The sequence below is a fragment of the Bactrocera tryoni genome, chromosome 1, assembly GCF_016617805.1.
Source record: "Bactrocera tryoni isolate S06 chromosome 1, CSIRO_BtryS06_freeze2, whole genome shotgun sequence".
Taxonomy (NCBI): domain Eukaryota; kingdom Metazoa; phylum Arthropoda; class Insecta; order Diptera; family Tephritidae; genus Bactrocera; species Bactrocera tryoni.
This window is the reverse complement of record NC_052499.1, coordinates 78765845-78793494: the sequence shown is the minus strand read 5'-3', so window position 1 is coordinate 78793494 and position 27650 is coordinate 78765845. Positions and strand designations below refer to the sequence as shown.

The 27650-nt window shown below is 36.8% G+C and overlaps 1 protein-coding gene and 1 pseudogene across 1 annotated transcript in view; one reads left to right on the top strand and one right to left on the bottom strand.

Annotated features, from left to right (window-relative positions):
• The window catches only part of LOC120777044, a 95271-nt pseudogene extending 80645 nt beyond the window's left edge, over positions 1-14626 (bottom strand).
• Positions 14627-16414: 1788 nt separating this feature from the next.
• The window catches only part of LOC120774841 (microtubule-associated protein futsch), a 119214-nt gene continuing 107978 nt past the window's right edge, over positions 16415-27650 (top strand). The window contains exon 1 of the mRNA XM_040104661.1: positions 16415-16818. Within this exon, the coding sequence (XP_039960595.1) occupies positions 16761-16818 (58 nt within the window). The 5' untranslated portion in view covers positions 16415-16760. The remainder of the gene's footprint in view (positions 16819-27650) is intronic.

The window sequence follows — 27650 nt, the reverse complement described above, 5'->3', positions numbered from 1 at the left end:
ATTATACGTCATTTACATATTTTTCAAATACCGTATTTTTGTAAAGTTTTATTCCGCTATCATCATTGGTTCTAATGTATATACCCGTATTATACAGAAAAAGGCATCAGATGGAATTCGAAATAGCGTTATATTGGAAGAAGGCGTGGTTGTAAACCGATTTCACCCATATTTCGTACATGTCATCAGGGTGTTAAGAAAATATTATATACCGAATTTCATTGAAATCGGTAGAGTAGTTCCTGTGATATGGTTTTTGGTCCATAAGTGGGCGACGCCACGCCCATTTTCAATTTTTAAAAAAAGCCTGGGTGCAACTTCCTTCTTCAATTTCTTTCGTAAAATTTAGTGTTTCTGACGTTTTTTGTTAGTCCGTTAACGCACTTTTAGTGATTTTCAACATAACCTTTGTATGGGAGGTGGGCGTGGTTATTATCCGATTTCTTTCATTTTTGAACCGTATATAGAAATGCCTGAAGAAAACGACTCTGTAGAGTTTGGTTGACATAGCTATAGTAGTTTCTGAGATACGTACAAAAAACTTAGTAGGGGGCGTGGCCACGCCCACTTATCCAAAAAAATTACGTCCAAATATGCTCCTCCCTAATGCGATCCCTTGTGCCAAATTTCACTTTAATATCTTTATTTATGGCTTAGTTATGACACTTTATAGGTTTTCGGTTTCCGCCATTTTGTGGGCGTGGCAGTTGGTCGATTTTGCCCATCTTCGAACTTAACCTTCTTATGGAGCCAAGGAATACGTGTACCAAGTTTCATCATGATATCTCAATTTTTACTCAAGTTACAGCTTGCACGGACGGACGGACAGACGGACGGACAGACAGACATCCGGATTTCGACACTACTCGTCGCCCTGATCACTTTGGTATATATAACCCTATATCTGACTCTTTTAGTTTTAGGACTTACAAACAACCGTTATGTGAACAAAACTATAATACTCTCCTTAGCAACATTGTTGCGAGAGTATAAAAATATATGCCATATACTCGCATATTTAATCTGAAAGCGCTTAATAGTATTTCACAATCTTACCAAACATTCGAAAGTGCATCGGCGTCGGTGGGCTGAAGGAACCACAGGCTAACAAAACTATCCGAGGCAACATGTCCTGATTATTCATTTTTCATCTTTAATTATTGTTGACATTATGGTTGTTTATATAATTCTTTTCTTGAACAGTAAAGAGAAAAATACACAAGTATATTTTGCAAACAGGGCAAGTTGACCTTCGAACAAAGAGCTTAAAATTACAAACCTGTATTATGCGTGTATCTCCTTCGAAACAATGAAAAATACATACATACATATATAAAATTTTAAAATAAAATTTGAATTTTGCTCGAAATTTCTAGTTTTAGTCTGTCAAATCCGATTTTTGATCAGAGTAAAAGGGCAGGTCACATGTATAAATTCGAAGAGTGTTGCTTTAAGCAGAACCATAGACACATATACGTAAACATACATATTTAGGCTGGTTAGTAGGCGAAGCTGTTACAGGGGCAAGGGAAGCGGTGACAATCGGCGGTCATTCGTGGCTCAAGCAGCTCACGACTTCCGGTCTTTGACCAAGTATCCTCTGGGTAGCCTAAGAACATGCGTTTGAAAGCGAGCTAAAGTGAGAAGGCGAAACATCCCCTACATAGGGTTGTGCGCTGGGTTTGGGACCCGCCACGTAAAAGAACACCCCAATGAAAATTAGCAGTCAGCCTCGAATGAGAGCCCCGCTTTTGATGACGACCAAGCCAAACGAAATAAGGACTACAAATTGAGGGCATGCACCTGGAATGTCCGGTCCCTTAATTGGAAAGGTGCCGCTGCCCAGCTGATGTCCTCACGAAAATAGAGGCTGACATCGCCGCCGTCCTAGAAATGCCATATATATGCAGTGGCCATATGGGATTCGTGGTGGGAGAGAGACTCCGTCGCCGAGTACTATCATTCACTCCGGTGAATGAGCGTCTAGCCACAATCCGCATCAAAGCAAGGTTCTTCAACATATCGCTGATTTGCGCCCACGCCCCGACGAAAGAGAAGGACGATGTGACCAAAGAGGCCTTCTATGAGCGTTTGGAGCGCACTTACATATGAGAGCTGCCCCCGCCACGATGTCAAAATCGTGCATGGCGACTTTAACGCCAAGGTGGGCAAACAAGGTATCTTAGGCACTACGGTCGGTAAATTCAGCCTCCACGACGAAACATTCCCAAATGGGTTGAGGTTGATCGATTTTGCCGAACCCCGAAATATGGTTATCTGTAGTACTAGATTCCAGCATAAGAAAATACATCAAGCTAGCTGGCTGTCTCCGGATCGAAAAGCCACCAACCAGATCCATCATGTTGTGATAGACGGAAGGCATGTCTTCAGCGTTTTAGACGTGAGCACACTCTGTGTTCCTAACTTTCACTTGGAACGCTATCTTGTTGCAGCCAAGATACGCACCCGCTTCTGTGCAGCAAAAAACGTCGAGAAGCTGCAATTATAACAGTTAGCCGAACGATTTTCTACTCGGCTTGCACTCCTGCTCTCTGAGAGCATTCGTCAACAATTCGGTATAAGGGAACTATGGGACGGCATTTCAAGAATTAATTGTTTTTTCTTTTTTTGCATACAGAAAATATTCACACGATTACCTTTGTATTCCTGGGTTTAAGAAGGCGAACAATGGCTTTCTTCAGGAATATACTACTTACGTGTATCAATTATATAATGAAAGTAACTTCTCGTATTTGACTAAACGAAGATCGAGTTGGTAATGTACTTTAATAATCGGATTCTCTTTATACCGAAGCCGCTCTGCAGGAGGACCTCCGGAAAAAGGTTTCTGGCAGTGTGGAAGAAGAATCTGTATACAAAAACCAAAAAAGTTTGATTTTCTGAAATGCAATGAATATAAGCCCATAAATAATTGCTATGTACATTTTTTCTAAAAAGTATGGAGCTGTGTATTTTAGACATTATATGTATACATATGTGTGTATTTTTCTATACAAAATGTTGCACCCCCTGACCTAAGCATTGGCCCAATATTAATGGAAATTTTATCTAAAATCTATTTTTTTCTTGGCCTCTGGTAACATTTAAAAAATATAAAAACATAAATATGTTCAAGAATTTCCAAAAAATCAACTACATTTTCGATTCTCCAAAATATTCATCGCCATCATATACTACATATGTATGTACATATATATCCATGCATTGCTTGCCAAATTTTTCCTTCCCATCAATTGTCGTCCACTTACCCACAGCTTTCCCGTGCAATGCCGCAACGACATCAGTCATCTTTACCACAAAAATAGCAACAACAACTATGTACGTCAGCAACAGCACCAGACAACAACGCACCAGACGCTTCCGCAACACTACATGCAAACCCGCGCAGCCGAAATCAAGTAAGGAGAAAGAAAGGAGCAGACGAAATTAGACCGGCCGAACGAAGACGGCAAGTACCGTTGTTTGGGGGTTGGAAATTTGAGTGCGCGCCATTGCTATCGCTTGCATGTGTGTATGTGTGTGTGTGGGTGTGCTTGACAGCCTGAATGGACTGCTGTACGACATTATCGCATGCGGCAAGGAATCAAGAAAATATTGCAGCGACAATTCCAATAATAATGCAATAAAGAAATAACGAAAAAATATGAGAAGAAAAGGACAGCCGGCAAATAAACGAATTTTCTTTCCGGTTTCAATGACACGGTTGCTAGTTAATATCAGCGCATTCGCGTATGTTTGTGTGTATGGTGTGTTAGTGGAAAGGTGAGTAGGGGTGGGGGAGGGGGTAAACGTAAAAATATTGTCGAATTGCGAGGAAATTGAGTGCCGACGATGCTATCGAGGCCGCAGCAGCCAGCGAGTGAATGAACGATAGCAAATTTTGCGCTAAATTGAGTATGCCCGGCTGTGCGTGTGTGTATGTGTGCGGGTATGCAAGTGTGCGTGTGACAGCCAAATAGAATGTGAACTTATTTGTTGCCGAAGTAGTATGTACGAAATTAAATTACCGCTATTTCTTTGATTGCTAAAAAATTGTGTGCGCGCACAACAAAGAAGTAGTCGCTAAGTACAACAACAACAACAGCAATAAGGTTAGCTAACTATTTTATAGAATTTCATCAATTTCGCGCAGACATTTGCGTCAGCAACAACAATAAAAGGAAGCGGAAAGTAAGCAACAGTCTTACATACACACACACATATGTACATATACACACTCACACATACTTAATAACTTTTATTTGTAATGCGGTCTGATACTTTGCTCCTTCGCAGGCTTGCATTTGTCCTTAACAACGCTAATTGCACAGCGGTCATGGTCACCGGAGCAACTGGTGCAGAGCATGAGAGTCGATATCGTCACATCAAGTGTATAAATAAGGCATACATATACATATACATGTCTATATTTGTTGCAAAATCTGCTTGTTTTTATATCTGCTCGCCGTTTCCATGGCTTTGTGGCACCTACCTGCCTGACGCTGTCATTGATTTAAGTTCTCATGCGATATCTGTAGCATTTGTACGTGTGATTGCGTTTTGAAAAAGTTCACCTGTTATTGACTTTTACAAAGATACGTGATGTCGCAGCTGCCACACCGCACTTTGACTTTGATGGGCTGTATCCTTTTGCCGTGATCTCGCACGACAGGATATATAACACACACACTTGATGATGATATACTTGTAGTATATTAAAATTATACTTAGTTACAGCAAAAAAGTTTGAAAAATTATTGTAAGATGTCTTACTTACATATGAATTGGATAATTGACATTTAAAGATTGATTTGACTTCCCATAGAATTTTGTTCTTATTTGCACAAGACTTTAATGTGGCGTAACTCATACATATACATATATTAGTTGCTCTATTTAAAAACTATTTAAAATCTATGAAAATCTACGCCAATACAGAATGAAAAGAAATTATGTACCAGTGAAGCTCAGTCAGATTATCAAATATTACTGTGAGACCGCCGAGTTACTTCGGGTTGGAGCCTGTGTGGCAACTTCTGATTCATATATGTATATTTATATATAATATGGTTGGTAAAAAACGATTATTTTTCCTTCGCTTGGTACTCTGAAAATATATTCTTAGGCACCTCTCCGAAAATTTATCCAAGTATGAGCTCTGAATTGTAATGGGAAGGTCCCTCGGTTTACAGCTTTCCATTTCTTTCTTATTATCAGTTGGAAAAGTACAAAAATCGCTTCCAAATACCTGAAAAAATGCATCGTCTCATAGGTTTTATAGGAAATTAAATGCTCAGAAAAAAGGTTACTTAGGATTTTTTCGTTTAAAGAATATTAATGATTGAAGTTAGATCATTTTAAAGAAAATTGAGAAAACAAGAAAAAGAGAACTTTTTGTATTGTAACTCCTGGTGTAAGGTAGAGCTGCTTTCTGAGAAGTAGTGGCGTCAATTATAGAATATTTCTTCCTGATGCTTGAAAGATCGCTGGGTTTGAGGCATTTGAGTCGTTTTGGTGGTCCATCTCCAGAAGATGCTTGAGCTCTTACAAGTTAGATCTGGCAAATAGTTTAGTGTAAAGAATACCATCAGTACCAAAAACTTTATTTTCTGAGGTGAAGACTTATTTTCTGTTCTTCTTCAGTTTTTAGCAAAACTTTTGGGTTATAAAAACCCTTTTAAATTTTTGTTTGCAAAATTGACTACCTCAGGTGTACCGCAAATAGTTTAATAATACATTGTCGACATTTTATAGACTCATTGCGCTTAATGAATTCTTATCATGAGCCCTATATTTCAAGCTACTAAAGCTGAGGCCTTCTAACCTTCACGAGTCAACCTTCACTAGTCTTGTAACCAATGTGATTATCAAAAATCACTATTGAATGACCAATATCTTCGACATCCACAAAAGGACATACGCTGATCTCGTTCAGATTGTAAAGCTGAAGCCTTCTAACCAGCGTTAACGGATTATTCCACTTGCAAGTCAGCAAAAATATTTTTTTCTGCTTTTCTTAAGAGAGTTATTAAATAAGTAAAAAGATAATTCCCATTTGCCTAATTTAATTTAAAAATCCGCGATTCACTCTGAAACATTCCGGATCCCCTTGATTCCGTAGCCGCTCTCTAGTTGGACCTTCGAAAAAATGTTGAAAAGGCAATGTCATATTTTTTTGCTTCAAATTATCTCAAATACAAAACAAAATAATTATTACAATTATAGCTGAGTACAGGTAATGAACGAAGGACTGTTCAGAATTTGTAATTTTCATTAAATGGCGGCTTCCCGAAAAAAAGTTTTTTGCCAAAAAAATTACATCTCAGAGTGGTTTAAAAACCAATATTATTATCAAAAATCTTAATTCTTCGATTGTTAAATGAAAAAAATGTATTCAAAAAGGTCGAGTGTAAAGTTTAAGTTGATCGGTGCATGCGTCTCGGAAATTTTTTTTACGTTCTCTGATAGCGTTTTGAGATAAACGCATTTATAGTTTGGGGAGCTGAAAACAGTGAGACAAAAAAATTGACAAACACTTTCTATAACTATTTGCCGAGTCACCTTCAACCTTTTAAACTTTGAGAATATTCTTAAATAGTTGAAACCAAAAAAAACGATTTTTTTAAATTCTCAAGTGAACATAATCCCTTAACATAGTACTGTCTGAAAAAAAATGTTTTCAATCTTTTAAAAACATACTGCTTTCAATCTTTTGCCGAACTTATAACTTTCAAGAGACATAAACTTTCTTCAAACTTTCATACAAGTTAAATTTGAGCTTTTTGCCTGATATAGTCATTATCTTCAAAGATGAAGGACAAAAATAAATAAAAATTATCTAAAACTCAAGCTTTTTGGCTTCTAAACTAAACTGATGATAAACCGAATATAATTTCCCCTCACTCTTTTCCTTAGCAACATTGGCAAGTTTCTCTTTTCACGCTGGATCTGCACTTTACGCCAGCGAAACACATTTAATCGAGCTTTCTCAGAAACTACCTAAAAGCATCGATAAATATTCAATTAAGATTTGTCACTCAACGATGGGACATACATACATATGTACATCTACATAAAACACCACACTTGTAACATAATGATGACCTCTACTGAATAAATATTCGGCGCAGTTCACACTTCATTGCCCACACACACACACATACACCGATGCATATATGTATGTATGTATAGCTGAAATTAATGAGAAACTGTAATAAATTCCAAGCTAACCTATACTACTATCGGAGAGCAGGTCAAATGAACGGCCACCCGGAACACAAATGTGCAGACGACGAAAATGACTGCCACAAAAATCGACACTACCACACCACCGGCCTTAAGTGTCACTTAGCGGCTACGTGCATAATTGCGAAGAGGGTTGTGAGCGGGCGGCTGAGCGACAATATGACAAGAGTGCTGCGAATGTCAAAGTCGCATTTTCGCGATTGTTTTTGGGCTGGTTGTTGTTTTTGTTTCTCGGTGATTGTTGTTTTTGTCAGTTTTTGACTTTTCTGGTTGTTATAGCATTTATTTATTTTATTGTTTTTTGCAATTCTTTGTTGTTTCTGTTGTTGTTGCTGTTGTTGTTGGTGTAATTCACGTTGTGATTTACATTGTTGTTGTTGTATTTTGTGTTGCCACTTTCGTTGTTGTTGTTGTATTTTGCTTTGTCATTTTCATTGTTGTTGTTGCATTTCACGTTGTCAATTTCGTTTGTTGTTGTATTTTACAATTGTTGTTGTTATTGTATTTTACAATGTTGTTTTCATTGTTGTTGTACTTAAAGTTGTCGTTATCGTTGTTGTTGTTGCATTTTCCCTTGTTCTTTTCGTTTTTATTGTTGTTGCTTTTACGATAGTTCTTATAGCAGTTCTGTTGTTATTATCATTATTGTTGTTGTTGTTTGTTAGCCGAGTTGTCAATTCGTCTATTTGAAGCTGTTGCTCCTGCCAAAATCGCAAAACAGTCAGCAACGCAGACAGGGCAACCAACTGACCAAACCACTGACCATCCGTCGGACCGCTCAAACGCCGAGCCAAACATTCGACCAGTCACAGCTGCGACAACCGAACGAAAACACTCGACACAGACGCAAAAGACAAAATGAGAGCAGTAAAAGCCGGCAAACAAATATGCAACGTGCCAACGCTTAATGGGGATACAAGGTGGCATTACAACAACAAGACATACACATTGTATATTTAGCGACAGCAAAGGCCACAGAAAGTGGTGCAACCAGCCACACTTTGTGGCATCTCTACAACGCGCTCAATTGTTCGAGGCGGGCATGCGCGCTGGCATGCGGTGCGCTTGCCGTCGTTGGAGGCTGCAGCATGCGGCTAATAGGCCAAACAGTCAGCCGGCCGGCCGGCATAGCGCTGCCAAGGATGACAAAAAGGATGTTGCAGTTCATTAGTAAAACGTGCGCCGTAAGCGACGGACAGCAACGACCACAACGACAGCGGTGACGCTTGACGACAGAGACAAAGACGACAAGGTAACAAGGCCGGTGTGGACACGGCGTTGCGGGCGGGTGTAGTGAGTGTTGTTAGTAGCGCGGCGGCGGTGGCGGGGGCGGCGTCGGTGGACACAGCGGCCAAAGGGCGAGTGCGTGTATGTGTGCGCGCGCGTCTGTGGGTGTGTTGGCGGTATTTAAGGCACAGAGTTGGTGGTGTGTAAACAAAACGGGACATGTCTATACAAAATATACAAAGTGTGCGCACAATGAGTGGCTGTCGAAGGGAAATAAATGGCGATTTGTAAAGCGAATCTATGAAGTGGCGATATTGTTTGGACGCTTAAACGCGGCCTAATTAGTGAAATGACTTCTTTTCGCGCAACTTTGTTGTCGTTGTAAAAATGTGTTGGTGTGTGTGTGTGTCTGTGAGCGCGCGAAAACAGTAGCAAAACGGCTGTTAAATGTAATGTAATTAAATAAATTGATTAAAACAAAATGAAGCACTTACAAGAAAAAGCGCCAACAACAAAACAAAAGCAAAAATAAAAATCCACAAAAACAAGAAAAACAAAAAGGCATTGCAAAAGCTCCAAAAATATTTAGCAATCGAAATGGAGCTGGCGTTGAAGCGTTTACCCGCTGTCTGCGCACAGGAGCCAAGCGGCAATAGTCACCGTCACCGACGAAGTATTCTTCACTGCTGGCTACTCTAGTAGCTAGTAGCTAGCAATGTTCTTGTTGGATAGAAGAAAATTGCGAACAATTAGCAGAGTGTTGTTTGCCTTAATTATACGGAGAGGTCAAAATCCAGCAGCCGCGGGAGCAACTAGCCATCCATCCAGCAAACGGCGTTGTAAATCTGCACAACAACAAATAAAACAACAAAAGCAATAACAACAACCGCAACTACAATAACAACCGCAACAACAATAACAACAACAAAAATAGCTATAGCAACAACAAAAATCGCAAACAGAACAACAAAAATAACAATAACAACACCAGCAAATGACAAGCAAAAAAATAGCCAAGCGAAAAACCAAAAAAATGCGCAGAAAAAAAATCGAGTAACTCTTAAGACCAACGCTTTGTTGGCCCGTTCAAAACCGGTTCCACACTGCCAAACTAGTAAAGAATCATATAGTCTTCTTTCATATGTTTGCTTTTATCTTCTTGGCATTTATTGTAGTCGCATTCGCACTCGGCGCAATTGTCTATATGTATGATGTATTGTTGCTGCTAGCTTTTGGCCAAAAAGTGCGTACGTCTTAGCTGTTTTTGGTCTGGTGTGGCGAAGAATGCCCACTTCTTTCTGTTTATTGCTAAGCTTTAGGCCCATACATACATAGGTGCACATTGTCTTTGTACGCATGTATGTTAGTATGTTTCTGTATTTGCGTACGCATGTTTCTCGGCGTCCGTCAACAAATGCGTGCGCTAGCGTTTGCTCGCTACTGAACTCTCTATTTTCTCCTCAGCAAGTGGCCGAAAAGTGCTTTTAGTGGGGAAGTAAATGCCAAGAATGTGAAATGCATACTTATACATATGTTGTATATATGTACATACATATATATTGACATATATCCCATATTTATTGCTTTTTTGCAGCAGTCAATGTTAGTTGTGCACTTTTACCAGTTTTTCGATTGTATTTAATGACATAATTTTGCTTGCGTTTGAAAACAATATTTTTTCACAATATCAGATTTTCTTGAATTTATGCCGCATCAAAATGAAGTTTGCAGTAGTAATTGCTTTCTACAGTTAACTCGCTCAAAATTCTTAACCAGTAGTGAATTGTAGTCGATAATGTTGCGCCATAAGCTTTGGGTTTAACAAATTTCGAATATAATTAGTGTGTTTTTTTGGAAAATAAGCGCGCGCGAAACGCATTGACAAAAATAAGCTCATGATGCGATATAAACTCGAGTTTAAGATTTCGGGTTTCACAAACACCGAGTTTAATTTGAAATTTTTAGGGGAAATAAGCGCGCGCGAAACTCATTGACAAAAATAAGCTCATGATGCGATATAAACTCGAGTTTAAGATTTCGGGTTTCACAAACACCCAGTTTAATTTGAAATTTTTAGAGGAAATAAGCGTGCGCGAAACTCTTTGACAAAAACTAACTCATGATATAAACTCGAGTTTAAGATTTTGGGTTTAACAAACTCCGAGTTTAATTTAAACTTTTTAGTAAAATAAGAAGACACGAAATTCTTTGCCAAAAATAGAATGATGGTGCGTTAATAATCTCGTGTTTAATATTTTGGGTTTCACAAACACTGAGTTTAATTTAAACTTTTTAGTAAAATAAGAAGACACGAAATTCTTTGCCAAAAATAAAATCATGGTGCGTTAATAATCTCGTATTTTGAGTTTTACAAACTCTGAATTTAAATTGAGAGTTTTGGGTAAAATACGCCTGCTTGCGATTTGAAATTTTTGACGTAAAATGAGCGTGCACAAAATTCTTTGTCAAACAAATTCAGGTGAATAATAAACTCGAGTGCAAGATTTTGGATTTCACAAACTCGATTGTTATTAGTAGCGTAATAAAATATTCCAAAAAAAACTGTCGATTTAGGGGACTTTCCACTAATACAAATTTGATTTTGTTTTGATTAGTTACTCTCGTAACATACCAGATTGTCTCCATTGACAAAGTTTATATTCAAATATTATATAAAATATTGAATATAAACACTGAGATCTGTATCATATTAGGTTGATATTGAACAGCTTTTTATTCCAAAGGCACAAATGTTACGGAACGTAAAAGGAAGGGCCTTCAAACTGAATCATAAATGTAGCTCTACCATAGTCGTTTGGTCATGTCTGGATTTGCACTTGAAAGACATCAAAACTGTAATCCACTATAGCCAAATGGTTTTAATCCAAATGATTAACAACAGACTGCCTATAAATTTATCTAAAAATATTAGATTTAATTTAGGAGAAATGACTACACTACTTTATTGTAGAGGGGATGAGAGAGAGGAGACCTTGTACTAAAATAGACTAAAGACCTACTTTAAGATTCTTAAAACATTTTTTGTTTTCAATTACATTAAAGACAGCATTGTTAACCAACTCGTGGCAAAACATTAGTTATATATGTAAGTCGTTCCCACGGCAGTTGGGTCTACATAAGCTAAATAATATTGTATTTTGATTCGGCGAAAAACCATCAATTTCAGAGTATTCTTAAAAATTATTTGGTTAATATGTTTTACCCCTACAACAACACAACTATGAACCATGAAGAATGGAATTTTAAAGTTTACAAATATTACTGGAAAGCACGAACTTCTAGAGACTTTTATGAAAATATTGTGATGAACCAGAATAAAATTCTGTAGACGAACTGAACATGGCCTAGTTTTACAATAAGTTAGATTAAGATTATCATCAGGGATCTCACCGTGACTGTCCGTTGTGTTACCCAAAACTCGTATATAACAGATTTTAAGACCCGTACAAATCAAGAAAGCGCTTTTAGTCTACCACAAAATTTGTTGATACAGTTAATGTCATTTTTGGCTATGTCGTTTGGTTCGCCGAAGATAAGATTTTCAAAATGTTTAGCCTTAGTCTTACAAAGCCAGGACAATGGAGTAGAAAGTATCTGGAAGTTTCCACCTTACCCTCCTTCAAACAACTTTGACAACTAGCGTCAGACAAAATTTTTACGCCGAATGAATATCTATTCAACAGTAAGAATTCTTACGTTTGTGACAAGATGAAGCCCTGATGTCAGAGTGAATGCACACCACGCAGGAAAAAGCTCGCTTCATAGCAATAGGTCTACTGCCACCTTCATAATAGCCACTTCTGCGCCTGTTACTATAGCTTAAAGCGAATATTGGCAGAGAGCTCCTCACAGAAAACTCTGACTCCAACTTTCTTTCCTAGCCTTGATCCATCCATTGCGGCTCTTCTCCAGACAGCTGTTTCTTTTTCGAATCCCTTCATATATCCAGCTACCCTTAGCCTTCGACCAGACTTCGAAGCAATCATATACGGGTAAGTTCATGAGTGCTATGTTTAAAATGGCATTACGTGCTTACGTTTAAGCCTTGTAGCAATTGTTGCTCTCTCTAACAAACTGTTTCACCATATTTGGCTTGACTACGTTTTCGTAGTGCCAAAACACAAATTTGATGAGAGTCACTACATTCACCCTATAGCTTCTCCACAGAAATATAAGGCAACAAATGCCTTTCTAACTCTCTCCTCAATATTTGGAATGCTTTTTACCGAAGATAAGCACCTATCAAAAGGTTGAAATCGTGAACATCCCAAAGCGGCGAGAGGCATGTTTGGGATCTTCTAAAACCATTTCAGTATTACTGGGGTTGATGGCTAAGCCGCTTCAGATTTCACAACAGCTCATCAAAAATTATAAATTCTAAAAAAATAAAATAGTTTTAAGAGCTACAATGCCATTCCAGAGAATATAGCACATAGCAGACTTCACTTTAAATGAGTAAGCCAACTGATATGAATGAATCGTCACCGCAGACGTAAAGGTAATTTATTAATTGTAATTACAAGTGAAACAGTTGTGTATATATGTATGTGTGCATGTGTGTGTGTGTGTTGCATGAGTGAAGTGATCGCCACACAACAACACAACATTTTGCGGCTGGGAGAAAACTATTTACCCAAGCCAACGAGTAAGTGCATAAGTACATTGTTTAAAGGGCCACACAAGTGCCAATTCTCGAATCGCCAATGATGACGATGATTACGAGCACAATGACAACGGTGACTAGTATGACGAAGGCAACAATGACTAAAGTGGCCAGAAGTGGCGACGACGTCGACGACACCTGTTCAACGGCGTCACATACTGGGCAAATGTAAATAACACATTGCGAGGCAAACGCACACACACATATATGTACATACGTAGACTGCTGCAGCCACGTTTTGTGGAAATGCAATTGCCTGAGACGCGCTGCTGCAACTGCTGAGGCCGACGGCAGCTCGCACGAGTATAAGTCGACTAAATCAGAAAATCAGAAAAATATGCTAAATATTGCAAAGCTACAAAACCACAAGCAACCCAGAACTTGGTGCATGTGTATGCATGCATATACATATGTTTATTGTTGTTGCTGTTAAGCGTTGTTGTTGTAAGCGTTATTTTACTCTTTGGCTGTTGTTATTATCTTTACAGTGTTGTATAGCGTGTCTTAGCATAGTTGGGGTAACTTGTACACATACTTACACACACTTACATGTGGACAGACAAACAAACACACACATGTACACCTGTGTATATGTATTCCCAGCAGCAGCTAACTGCTGTTGTTTGGATGGACGCTGATGGTCTTGCTCGGCTTTGCACGAGATTTGTGCAGAAATCGCGCGTACAAACAGACAGACATGTCAAACGCACACACATGCATACACATAGTTACATGCACATATTGATTTCTGTAAGTACGCCTGTACATTTGTCTGTATAGCCACATGTGCGTTTACTTTTTCTCGGCTTACTTGATTGTTTTATGCTTGCGAAGTTTGTGGAAGAAGCAGCTTAGATTTAAGCCATGTCTTCTTCAAGTGTCTACTTTTCTTCGTCGTATCGTGCTCGTTACGACTGCTTCGTACCGCCGGTCGACGGTTGGTCGTCGTTTGGTTTGTCAGTGTTGGCGACGATCTTCAGTGTTCTTTCGTGGCTCTGACTTGGCGCAGTCGCCTCATGTGCCAAATGATCAGCGCTTGGCTTGGGGGCTGCTGCGTCCTCGTCGGTCGAAGCGCGTTTCTTACTGCTTTTACTTCTTACTTCTTGCTTCCTTTACATGCTGCTAGCCATCGTGTACAATGCTTCTTTTCAGCTTTTCTTTTTGTTATTGCCTTTTCCGTTTTTGTTGTTGCTGTAGTTGTTGTGAAGCAACTTCTTTTGCGTCTGCCGTTTTAGGTAAAAAGCCAAGCGATTTTCTTTCAGTTCTGCGCTGTGTTACTTGTACGTTTTAATAGTCGTTGTTGTTGTTTTTTTTTTGCAAATTTTTTGTTGTCGCTTGCACGACCGCCAACACCAGCTAGCGCAACAACAACAGTTACAACGCTTACCATTCAGCAACATCATTATCATCAACAGCAACGCCAACGCCAGCCAAAGCCAATGCCAAAGTCGTAGCCAAAGCCAGTGCCATCGTCGCTGTCGTGACGTCCGTGACCACGAACTTGAAAATGCGCCAAAGCGCAGACCAAAAGCAATGTGAAGACAACCAAGCTACGCTCCGCACAGCAAGCACCATCGGTCAGCAAACACACACATATCACGCCACTGCGCGCGCCATCAAACAAACCGAGCGCGCGCGCTGTGCAGACGAAGTGTTGCAACACCAAAGTTGCTTGCCGCTGCTGTTGCTCACTCGTGCACGCCAAAGTTGTCGACCATCGCTAAGCCGGCTCATTTCGTTTTGGCTTGTTCATGACCATCATACAACAATCGCAGCGGTGACGCTGGCTAGTTGCCGAATAGCAGCGCTTTGCGTTTGCTGTAGCGCCGCTGCGACACGAACGAAGTTCAGTTGGTTTGAGTTTGAGCCGAAGTGTGCCGGTTGTCGTATGCTCGGTGTGTTTCAGCGCTCACGCGCTTTTTCGCTCTCTCGCCTAAGCTGACGCTTGCTGCTGCTAACGCTGTGATGCTGTTGCGCGCATGTTGCTGCTGCTGCTAGTTGTTGGCGTCGCGTATATTGGCTCTTGGACATGGTCAAAGCCAAGAGCAACTGAGCTTGTTGTGCGTACATATATACTTGTGCATTTTATTTTGTATTGTGGCGCAGTTTGGTTCGAGCGATATTTTGAAGTTAATTAAATGAATTATTATTTTGATAATTTATAAATATTACAGCAACAATTTAATATTACTAACAAGGCGCTTATAGTTAGCGCGCCGGTAACAATAGTTACTACCAAAGCGCCAGGCAGTTACATGCCACCATCGCGCGTTCACAGAGGCACACACACCCGCATTCACACACACGCACATACATATGTATATGCACAGCTTCATCACCTAACACCCAACTGCATTTGTGCTTCCTCTATTCTCTGCCACAACACACTGCTGCCATGCTACCGACAGCACCCGCAGCAGCTGCGTCAGCAATCTCAGCGTTCTAACTGCGCGGCCAAAGCGTTCAAACGCGCGCGCCGCTGTTTGTTCGAAGCGGTTTGATTTGTTACTCATTTGGTCTGATGCGCGCTTACTGCTTGTATTTGCGCGCACTTGCTTATATGCTTGTTTGAAGCGGTTCGAACACGCGCGTGACTCGCACATTTGAACGTCGCTGCTGCCGACTATCAGCTGCTCTTGCTGATTGCTTACCAACCAAATTCATCATCATCAACAGCCACAGTGTGCGCTTCTCCGCGCTGTTGTCCATCTTCGCTACTTACGCTGTGCCGTGCAGTGTTATTTGCCGTGGCCGCCGCTATCGCTGCTGCTAACGCTGCTGTTGTGTCTCATCCGACGCGCGCGTTCGACGTTTGGCTTTTGTGGAATTAGTATATGGCTGTCGCTTTTCTACAAGCCGCCGCGCTACGGAGGCTATATAAATAAGCGTAGAGACGCGGAGACTTCGAGTCTCTTTGAATTAAATGAAGCGGTGGTGTCAACAACATCCAACAGCCCACAGCGCTGGTCGTCGCAACTAGCCAACTAGCAATTTTTTCAGTTTTTGCTTATTTAAAAGTACACACAAATATATGATTTCTGCTTAACGAAAAAATATTTCAAAAACAGCAGCTAATTAAAAACTAACCTACGAAACTAGCAAGTAAACGAGAGTTTTGCGAAATTTTTCAAATTTCAAAACCGTTTTTTGTTTTCTTTTACAAAAGTAAGCAAACAGTGACTGCGTTAGTGCAAATGCTTTTTAGGCAGTTAAATAATTTTGATAAATTATTGCAAATAATTTTTATGCAAAACAAAATTTTTTGCAAAGCAAATCTCAAAAGTGTTGTGTAAATCAAGTGCTGACCAGTGTTCACGAAAAACTGCCGAAGGATTATAACCTAAAAGCAGCAACCACTGGAAATGGATTAATTGTTAAACTGAGTGAGAAGTTCAACGTCATTTTATAAGCAAACGTAAAATAATTATTTGGAACTTTTAGCACGAAAACAGCGTATTTTTAGACAATCCTTGCGGTGCTTTGGCCCAAGTGAAATATACAATAGTGTAATCTGCCTGAAAAGTGTCAAAAATAAATTGCGTTGGAAAATAAAAAAAAATAATAAACTAAGAAACTTTCTAATTTAAATTGTGTGTTAATTTTTATGAAACAGCACGCAGGCGCCCTGAGTACGAGGAAATTCAAATTAGCAAGTGAAAAAGGTGAGTTGGAGCAGCTCTAGCTGGCATATAACTTTAAATATTATGGATAAATTGAGTAAATTTTACGGTGAATAAGAACGTAAAAACCGTTGAGGTGAAAACTGAAAATTTTTAGAAGAGAAAATTAAAAAAAAAAATATTGTGAAATATTTCAAAAGAAATAAAATATTTTTGAAACATTAACACATTTTTATTCGCCAACATTTTTTTTGTTTAGAGCAGTGCTACCGAAATTTAAAATGTGTCTAAAAATTATATGGAATATTTTTTTATGATAAAAATATTAAAAATTTAAATAAAAAGGTTTAAATTAATTATAATGCTTGAAAATGCTTAAAAATGTTTGTGAAAATTTTGCTAATTTATATAAGGAGAAACGAAAAAGTTAAAAATAAAAATTAAAAAAAAAAATTTTAATTAAAAATAAATTGCTTTAATTAAAAATTAAATTATTTTAATCGCAATACATATTTTTTAAATGCAATATTATATAAATTATACATACATATATTTTTTAATATTTATTCATTATTATATTTAAATTTTTTTTACTAATGAGCAACTTAAAAAGATTGCCTTTACACGAAAAATTCTTAAAAATAAATTTATCAACATTAAATGTTGTAAATATTAAAAATTTATTGAAGTACGGTTTTGGAGTGCATTAAATTGAAAAGCAATGAAAATTGGTGAAAGTTATTAAAAATCTATTATTGTATGAAAATTTTATTAGTTTTCAACTCAAAAACAGCAAACAAGTGAAAATGCGGTGAAAATAATAATTTTTTATAAGAAACGAGTTTTTTCAATTTTAAGAAATATAATAAAATTTAAAAAATATCCTCGTATATACTATACACAATATAATAATAATGTGATAAATTATAATATAAAAAAAGCTCCCTATATTATTATATAATAAAATAAAATATAACAATACTAATATAATAAACCATAATACAATAGAAAATAATATAAATTCAATATAAAATAAAAACTAACTAAATTTTCTGGCAAATTTTTTCGCATTTCACTTTTTTGTGATTTTTTACGTTTTTCGAAAATATGACAATCCATCTTTATATTGATTAAAATCGAAAAGCATATTCAGCGCATAAGGATTTGCGTTACAAAAAACGAAATATAATTAAAAGTGTAATTTTAATTAATTAAAATTACATTAATTGTAATTAATATAATAAATTATAATATAAATTTTAATTACAATTTTTTATATATATTTATTAATATTTAATTAAATTTTCTTTAAAAATTATTTCAATATAATGTACTTTATTTAAGGAACAAAATTATAATTTTTTTCTTACATAAAATACATTGTATTGAAGCTGTTTTTTAAGAAATTAAATTAAAAATTACATATTTTTTAATATAGATTTCCACTACAGGTGTGAATACATTTAAAAAGTGTGTTTAAGTTTTAAGCAAAAAATCATACGCTCTTTTTTGATTTTAATAAATACATTTTTTTCTAACAATTTTTTTTTATTGCTTTAGGGAGTAGTTCTACTGAAAATATTTGTTTAGTTTGTTTCTACTTTGCTTACTTTTAAAGGTGGTAATAAAGTTTTTAAAGAAGACAATTTGTGGTTTTAATTAGAACATATTTTTAATTAAAATAACGTTTTTTTAATTTTAAGGTTTTATTTTTTTATTTTTTATTATGGAAAAAATTGTTTTAATTAAAAAAATGTTTTCATTAAAACCAAGAGTTTTATCCTTTAAAAGCCTTAATACTCGCTTTTAATTTTTTTAGAATGTTGAGCTCTATTAAAATTTTTTAATTAAGTATATTTTCCTTAAAAAATCCCTAGTACTCTTTAAACTACTTTAATTTTTTTTCATAAATACATAAATAGTTTTGCTTTTCTGTCAAATTTATTGAAAAAATATATTTTTTTCATTCTTAAAGTCTTAAAATTTTTATGATATAAATAAATAGAAGCACAGATCAATATTAATAAAATAATATAAATTAAAATTATAACTGTTGTTGAAAATATTGAAAATCTATTTGACAGCTCTGAAACTGTATTTCACGAGTATCCTAAGTGAAGTTGATGGAAATATAACTTTTTTTTAATAAATTATTTTATTACTATTTTTATTTTTACGTTTATTTTTGTCTTTGAAAAAAATCAATATAAAGAATTAAAAAAATTTTTGGATTATATGTAGTGCTTTCAAAAATCTTTAAAGCATTCAAAGTAATTCGAACCGGACATTGACAATAATATTTTCGAAACTATCATATGGCAAAAAAGGTTATGCCCAAAAAGATTTCGTTCATTTTTTATATATATTTTAAAATTTTAATTAAAAAAATAAATTAAAATTAAATTTTAATTAAAATTATAATTAAATTAAAATTTTAATTTACAAAAATTAATTGGTAACTAATTTTTTTGTTTGAAATTTTAGTTTAATTTAATTATAAATTAGTTATAATTTTAATTAACAAAAATAATTTCAAATTATTATTATTTTTTAATTGAATTTTTAATTAATTTTTTTAATTATTATTATTTAATTTAACAAATTAATTTCCCAAACTGTATGCTTGGTAACTAAAAAAAATACAAAATAAACATTTAAGCGCTCAAAAAAATATATTTTCTAATTTTTCTTAGTTTGTAAGCAGACAGTTTTCAAATTAATTTTATTTCAATTCAATTGTGTATGAAGGTAACTGTTATCTCTTGGCTTAATTTTATACTTGTTTGCTATTTTTTCATAACCAGTTTTTCACTCCTTCAAAATAATATAATAAAACTGGACAGAGCTTATTTTCAGTACTTTCAGTTTACTTTCTAAATATAAATGATACATATCTCAAATATATATTTTTAAGGTTTTTTGCAATGTTAAATATTCATGCAAGTATTTCTGCAAATAATACTTCGATTTCTAATGAATTTTTACCGAATTCCTCAAATTTTTGAGAATTAAATATCTTCTCCAACAATAATATTTATGGCTCAAAAAATTTCAAAATACCATCCAAGGTGAATTCCCCATTAACAGCACTCAACTTTCTTAATAAAACCATATCTCAATAGAAAACATTTCTCACCGACATTTCTTTCCAACAAATCCCAGTTGATAGAATTTCGTTTACGAATTTCGCAGAATACTTTTAGTCACGCATACTCGTACAGATATCTGGTGCATCCCTTTATGCATTAACAGAACCGGAAAAAACCGCAAAATCAAAAGGAAAACCTCACGCACACACAGCCAGGCGAGATAACGCTGTTATGCCGTGCAATAAAATCAAAGAGAAGAAATGTGTAATAATAATTTGTAAAAGCAAGAAAAAAGTACCAGCTCGTGCAAAACAAACACATATTTCGTAATTTGCCAGCGACACCACATTATTATTTCATTCATTCATAAAAATGCTGTGGCAGTCAGCCGCAACCAGCGCGCCAGCCAACACACCCGCAACTATAAGCCTCACACACTTATACATACGTGCACGCTCCATATTATAGGCTTATACAAAGAGCCAGGCAACTTAGCGGCAATTCATTCAGCTAAGCGATTGAGGCAGCGGCACCGCACAGTTAGCGCGGCTGGCAGCACTTAGCGCGCTACTCGAACGTAAACGGAATGCACACGAGTTTGCGATGAAATTGGCGTTTAAATAAAATGCTGAACAAAATGCTTTTAAAAAGATTTTCAAAACAAGACAACTCAAAAAGAAATAATAAATAAATAAAATCGCGTAAACAGTAAAGTTGCACGGAATGCGCTCGCAGCTGTGGTGGTGCCTCAGGCGTAACGCCATGCCCTGCAAGGAATTCAAATAGTTGAATTGAAGAATTTTGCTGTGCAGCATGCATTTTTGCAACTGCTTACTTACCGACTAGTGACGGAAGTGGTTACTCTCAAACTAGTTGGTCACTAGTTGGGTAAAAATTTTTAATTTTTGCATACCTTTTTGGATACTTTTCATTTTAATTGGCAATAAATTGACAATTTTTACTTCTTCAACTAGTTACGCAAGTAGTTGTTATAATACCACTTAGCTCAATTTTGTTATTTCACAATGTACTTTCATCTCGCAACTCCCCTAGACTAAATTGCAATTGTTGGCAATTTATTAGCGCCAATTTCAGAGAGCACCCTTCGAGTAGTGTCTAGCGTCTAAGCCCCGTTAATGCGCACCAAATTTACACTGTTCTAATTGCGTTGATACGCTACAAATATTTAAAATAAAACAGTTGCAGATATATTGCCCGCGCACTGAAGCGACTAATGTGGGTGAGTGGCTGAGGGCGTACGGTGTGCGCCGACTTAAGCTAACTGGCAGGCATGTAAGCGCCTGGGTGCACGCTGCTGACTAGGGTAGTGAGTGAGTAAGCCATTGAGCTGGGCATTAAAGGCGCGCAATGTGCGCCACCCAAGTGGGGTAAGGTTTCTATTTTCTCCTTTCGCGCGCAAGCTGCATTTTGTTAGTAACGAATCGCGCGCGTTGCCCTTTTACAACGCCACTGTCTACGCTCGGAGCCAGTAGTGCCCCAGTCGTTGTCCTGTTGCAGGGATTCCGTTATGCTTAAGTTTGGGGTTGCCTGCTTCGTTTTTTTGTTTATTTGGCTTGCGGCCGCTGTCACTGCCACGGCCATGGCCGTTGGCGCCTCACACTGATGCAGGGTTTATATGTGCGTGTGTGTATGTGCGGCAGTAATCTGGCTGCGTTGGTTTATGGCGTTGAACGCTATACTGCTAACAGCAGCAGGGCTCTTCTTACCAACTGCCTGATGCGCGGTTTTCACGTTTTCTCGACTTACACACGTTCGCCTGCCCTTTTCGTGCATGCCCCTCACCTGCGCCGCTCTTGCGCACTGCATTTTGCTCTGCCCAACAGCTAGGCGCACTCATAGCGCTTTGTTATTTTCTTGCTGCGGCTGCTGCGGCACTTGTGTGCACTTGCCGCGCCGCGCTTCGAGTTCATGGCCGCATTCGCCGTCGCCGTGTAACCATGTGGCACGTTGAATTCTGTGCTACAACCAACATTTCTATGCCAGTTGCAAGTTTGCTGCTGTTGCTGTTGTTGTTGTTGTTGTTGTTATAACTGGCTGCCTTGCTTGTTTTGGCACTTAATTTATGAATAGCATTTCTCTTTGGCGTTGCTCTTTGAAATTCAAGTGTGAGTGTGTGTTTGTGTATGTGAGTGCGTGCGTGTTTGTTTATGGCCCGCAATCGAGTGTTTGTAAGTGTGTTCGTGTTAATTAGAATTTATGGGTGAAGGTTGCTCTTGGCTCTGCGCTTGCGGTGGAAAAGCGGTCGCGTGAAAATTTACCCTCCAGCTTTCTTGCAATTGTAAAAATTTAATTCTTGCATATTTATTGCGAAAATTTATGAAAGCTGCCAACTGTTACATTTCGCACATCCCAATGAGGCTTATAAATTTGACTTAAGTGCTTGCCTTAGACACTTACAGTCAATATGCCGTAATATATGCGAATATTCACATTTGCAACTACTGACCGCCAGCTAGCAGACACTCGCATATGTGTTGCAAGCACCTAGTTCACTGCTTTCGACATGTTTTTCTGCATTAGAAATTCAAAATAAACCAAAAGGTGTCAACAAAATTCATCTAAAAATTCTATGCGACACAGTCTTTGCCACAAGCCGCCGCGGCACAACACAGTCATTGCCTTCCACACACATGTGCTAGCTTTTTTGATTTTTACCCTCCACTTGCATCTTTATTTCTAGTGCCCGTGTTCGGTCGGTCGTGTCGGTATTGCCGTTCATTTACAACAAAAGTCAACTCTTTCATATTTTATGACATTTTCATTTTACTGCCACATGTGCCACACACATACACAGCTACACACACTGCTCACAGTGTGCTATGGTTAATAAAGCACACAGCAAGCGGAGACATCCGCTCAGACAGCTTTCCGCCGCCCTTTCGCTTGTCCACTTGCCATGCACTCCAATACCATTCGGTCCATTCTGTTGCAGAGTTTACAAAACCTCAACGAGTCTGGCGCAGTTTGTTTAGAAAAAAGTTAGAAAAAAGCTTGCAAAACAAATAAAAAAGGAAACGTAAGCTAAAGATTTATTTATGCTCAAAAAAATGTGATATTTTTGGCACAACCCAAAAAATACGCTAAAAATTAAGCAGTAGCACAGGTTAACAAGACTTTTCACAAAGCCTCCTGTACTCACACGAATGCATGGAATTTACTTAAGTGACCAATAAGCCAAAAGAAGAATTGCATTGGGAAACGAACTCAAATTACACTTAATTTTTTCGACATGAAAATGTTAAAATTTTTTTGAATTAGACAAAGTATTTTAAGTTAATTTTAATTCAAGCACTTGAGTTTCATTTTTCATTACAATCAATATTTTTTGAGCAAGAATTTTATTGAGTGAGTATTTTAACTTATTTTGATTTTTCTGCAACTTGAGCGAAATTTTATTATTATACTCAATATTTTTGAGCAAGAATTTTATCGAGTGAGTATTTTAACTTTTTTTGATATTTCTGCAACTTGAGCGAAATTTTATGATTATACTCAATACTTTTGAGCGAAAATTTTACTGAGTGAGTAATTGAATTGTATCTTCAGAAACTTGCGCTACATTTTGCTATTGTACTTTAAATTTTGAGCGAAAATTTATTTGAGTGAGTTAGACTCGTTTAAACTAATATATGATATTTCAATATTTGCGTATAAATTTTGTTTGTAAATTTAAAGTGCGAGTAATTTTTGTTAAAAATCAGATACTCAATTGTGAGAATTGATTCCACTAAGTATCCATAGGGCATAATTTTTTTTATAGAAAATACACTCAAACACTAAAACTCAAGTTGCATAAATTTTCGATGCACGTATGGTCAAACGTTTAAAAATCATTTTTTATAAATGTGTGCATTGTAATAGAAATGAGTAAAAAAAAACTCAAAATTATGAAATCACTCAAGATAAAAAAAATCACTCAGTTATATTTTTAAATACGTGAATGTATTAAAAATGTCTAAAAAAATGTCAAAATAATATAATTACTCAATTTAATATAAAATCATAAAAACTCAATACTTTTAATATATACATACATACATGAATTGTATTAAAAATTAGTAAAAACAACTCAAAATTATAAAATCACTCAATTTAAACTAAAATCACAAAACCTCTCAATTATTTTTAGAAATACTCGAATGCACTAAAAATGAGTAAAGAATCTCAAAATCACGAAACCACTCAAATTAATTAAAAATTTTAAATTTATTTTGTGTTGAGTTTACTCACCCATGCTTGAGCAAAAATCACGCTCAAATTTCTTACTTAAAAATTTCCTAACGCCCACTCAACAGCCGTCAACTCACAACCACATCAATAAATTCACAGAAGCATTACAGTTTTAAATCAGTCTGACGTTATTCTGCAACGCAGAGTATAAAGTCACAAAGGACCGTTAGCACACGCACACACACTCACATGTCGGAATGTATAATGAATCTCGAATGCAAACGACCGAAAATAAAAATCGAAGAGCAATGTGTCGTGTGTAACGGGACCACCAGCCAAAATCTAACAAGCAGTCAATGAAAAACGAGGGAGTGAGCGTTTAGGAAGGGCATAACTAAAGTCAGCATCCTCACATACACATATTATACATATATACATACATATATTTATGTAGTTGGTCTTTAATGTGTGGAAGCGCAGGGAGGGCGATAGTTCACAAGCAATAACGGCAATAGCAGCAGGTGTTTGAGTTTATTCAGCACACATTCTGCACAAATTGTTTGCGCTCAAAGGCGTTTTATGCGCTCACTCACATGTCTACGAGCATGCATGTGTTTGTTTGATAAACAAAACTAAAAACAGCAACAAAAAGTGGCAATGTTGCCAACTCGCATATTTATCATAAGCCATGAGTAGCTGCGGGGAGATGTATTGGCATTCGCTGCAAGGGCTTATACATGGCAGCGAAGTTGGCAACAAATGTGTGATTTATATGCGGCAAGCCCACACACACACACACAGACACCAAAAAGCGCTTAACTGCATGCAGAATTTCGTAGTAATATTTTTTATGACTATAACTTTGCTGCTTTGTCGTCTGCGCACTTTTTCGAGATTTATTGATGGGCAAGCCGAAAGTGCTAAACACAAAAAGACAACAAAATAACTAATAAAAAATAGCGCAAAATGAATATACGTAAGCACAAAAGCCTCAAAGCTGCAGGCTAAATGAAAAAAGCGCACAATACTTTTTCCACAACTTGCAATATTGAATGACACAGCTGTGCCACAACCGGTGAACTATGCAAAAATGGCCAAAGTGCCAAAAAATCGAACGAGAAAGATAAAGCAAAAAACTCGCAAAAAGCTGGAACCGCAAAAACACACCCATGCATGTACGCATGTGTGTGCGTGGAACAGGATTTATATGCCATTTGTCTAGTTGGCAGAGGAAGGAACTGCGCGCCAGCGTATTCCTCCCGCCACCACCGGCAGGCTTGTCATGAAAATTCAGATTTTAAGCAAATGCGCTGTCATGCTGACACTTCTGGCAATGTCAATGTCTGTCTGTCTGCAATATAAAATTTGACGGATGCTGATTGAGTGCTGGCTTTTTTGGCGAGTTTCTGCAGCAGGGATTCTTCTTGTAATAGCTTGGGAGTTGTTAGGCAAGTAGATTACCGCAAGCATGTACGCTGTCAGTGTGATATACTAATTTAAACGTCAATTCATGTTACAAATTTTGTGATATGAGAAGAGAAATTTACTCCGAATATGAGAAGATTTAGAAAAAAATAAAAATTTAAATTGCTTATAAAAAATAAAAAAATAATAGTAAAAAAGAATAAAAATAAAGTAAAATAAAAAAACATAAAAAATTGTTAACCTTGGCTGCACCGAAGCTACAATACCCTTCACAGTAGCAATTTTTATAACAAAAAAGGGTTTAAAATGATATTTTTCTTTATTTTAATCGATCAGTTTGTATGGCAGCTATATGCTATAGTGGTCCGATCTGAATAACTCTTTTGGAAATTATGACGTTGCTTTGGGCAAAAATGCTTGCCAAATTTTCTGATGACATCTCTAAAAAAGAAAAAGTTTTCCATACAACAAACTTTACTTCGATTGTTTAGTTTGTATGGCAGCTATATTTTATAATGACTTGATCTGAATAATTTCTTCAAAGATTGCGCCGGCGACTTTGGTTAAATCTGTGCCAAATTTGGTGAAGATATCTCGCTAAATAAAAAAGTTTTCCATACACATACTTGATTTCCATTGTTCAGTTTATATGGCAGCTACATGCTACAGTCGTCCGATATTAAAGGTTCCGACAAATCAGCAGATTCTTAGGGAAAGAAGTTCGTGTACAAAATTTCAGACAGATATCGCAAAAGCTGAGGGACTAGTTTGCGACTCAGCTCATCACGCTCATCATAGAGTCCTCGAGTTTTCCTTTTTACAAAATCCATAATATCTCATGCTAGAGAAATACATATGTACTATATGTATCCCTGAATTAGTAACATCACTTATGTGAGATATATGCCACATATAGTTTGAACATATGTATATACTAGACTAGATATACATCTTTTTATCTGCCTACAATAATATTCCAAAATTTGTCTCAACCGTTCCCGTTATTTTTGCCCAACTGCCACAACATAACTTTCACTTAAACACTTGTAACACACATACATAAGCAAAAAAGTTTGTATGTGTAGAGTCAGTCAACCTTTGTTTCAATGCGCTCAAAACAGAATATAAAAAATCACTTAAAATAGAAAATTCAGCCCGTTTACGGAAGCGAAACAACGAGCCTTAAACCTAATATACTTGTTTCGAAGGGTGTTGTTGTTGTAGTTGTGCGCGAAATACTTGTGAGATACCGCACAATTTACTTGTATTTTCGTCTAGTCGCTGTCTGCTCCAGAAAATGCTGGGCGGATGGGCGTCAAGGCACAGACCGCCATACTAGTTTACAAACAAACATGCAAAACATACATATATACTCGCTGGAAGGGAACAATGCCAGTGAACAAACACAAATACACAACAGTGCGTTGTAGGTTGCCAAAAAATATATAAACTTTAGCAGACAAAACGCCCAGCTTCCGCTTAAAAATTTTCGGTTTCTTGCGATACACAGTTTCTGGCAAGCAAACACGTATATACTCATATATATATAAATGCGTATGTGTGTTTGTAGACTTATATATTTATAGCATTTATTTGCTCATGCATCAGACAGGACATGCACAGACGTTTCAATGCCACAGGCGACATGCGTAAGGCACGTTCTGTTTGCCGTCGCCGCAATGCAGTGTTGCCACAGTGTGATGAAGGCATATAAATAAAATGAAAGGAAGTAAAAAATTTAAATAACATGAAGAAAGTATTTGCAGCCTCAGCCGGCACTTGTTGTACCGTCTGAATATATATGTACATATGTGCAAGTGCATATGTATATACTGTAGTATACTTTTATATAGTATAGCCGTACAACGCACATAAAATATGAAATATATTTGTGTAAACTTTGCATTTTTGGCAACGTTTCCGCTTTTACTTTACTCATTGTTAGGATTTTCCGATTTTTTGAATTTTTTTTTGAATTTTTTATATTTTTATTTTTTTTTTCGATTTCTTTTTGGAGCTTACCCATTATAGTAAAAGTCCATGCGTAAAAGTGAAAAGCCACCGGCGACAAGTTGTATAAAGTTGTCTCTGCCATGAGTGCAGAGAATGGTTGGAATTTCGAAAATTGAAGGTTCCATTTAAGTTGTGGACTGGCGTAGATTTTCACTG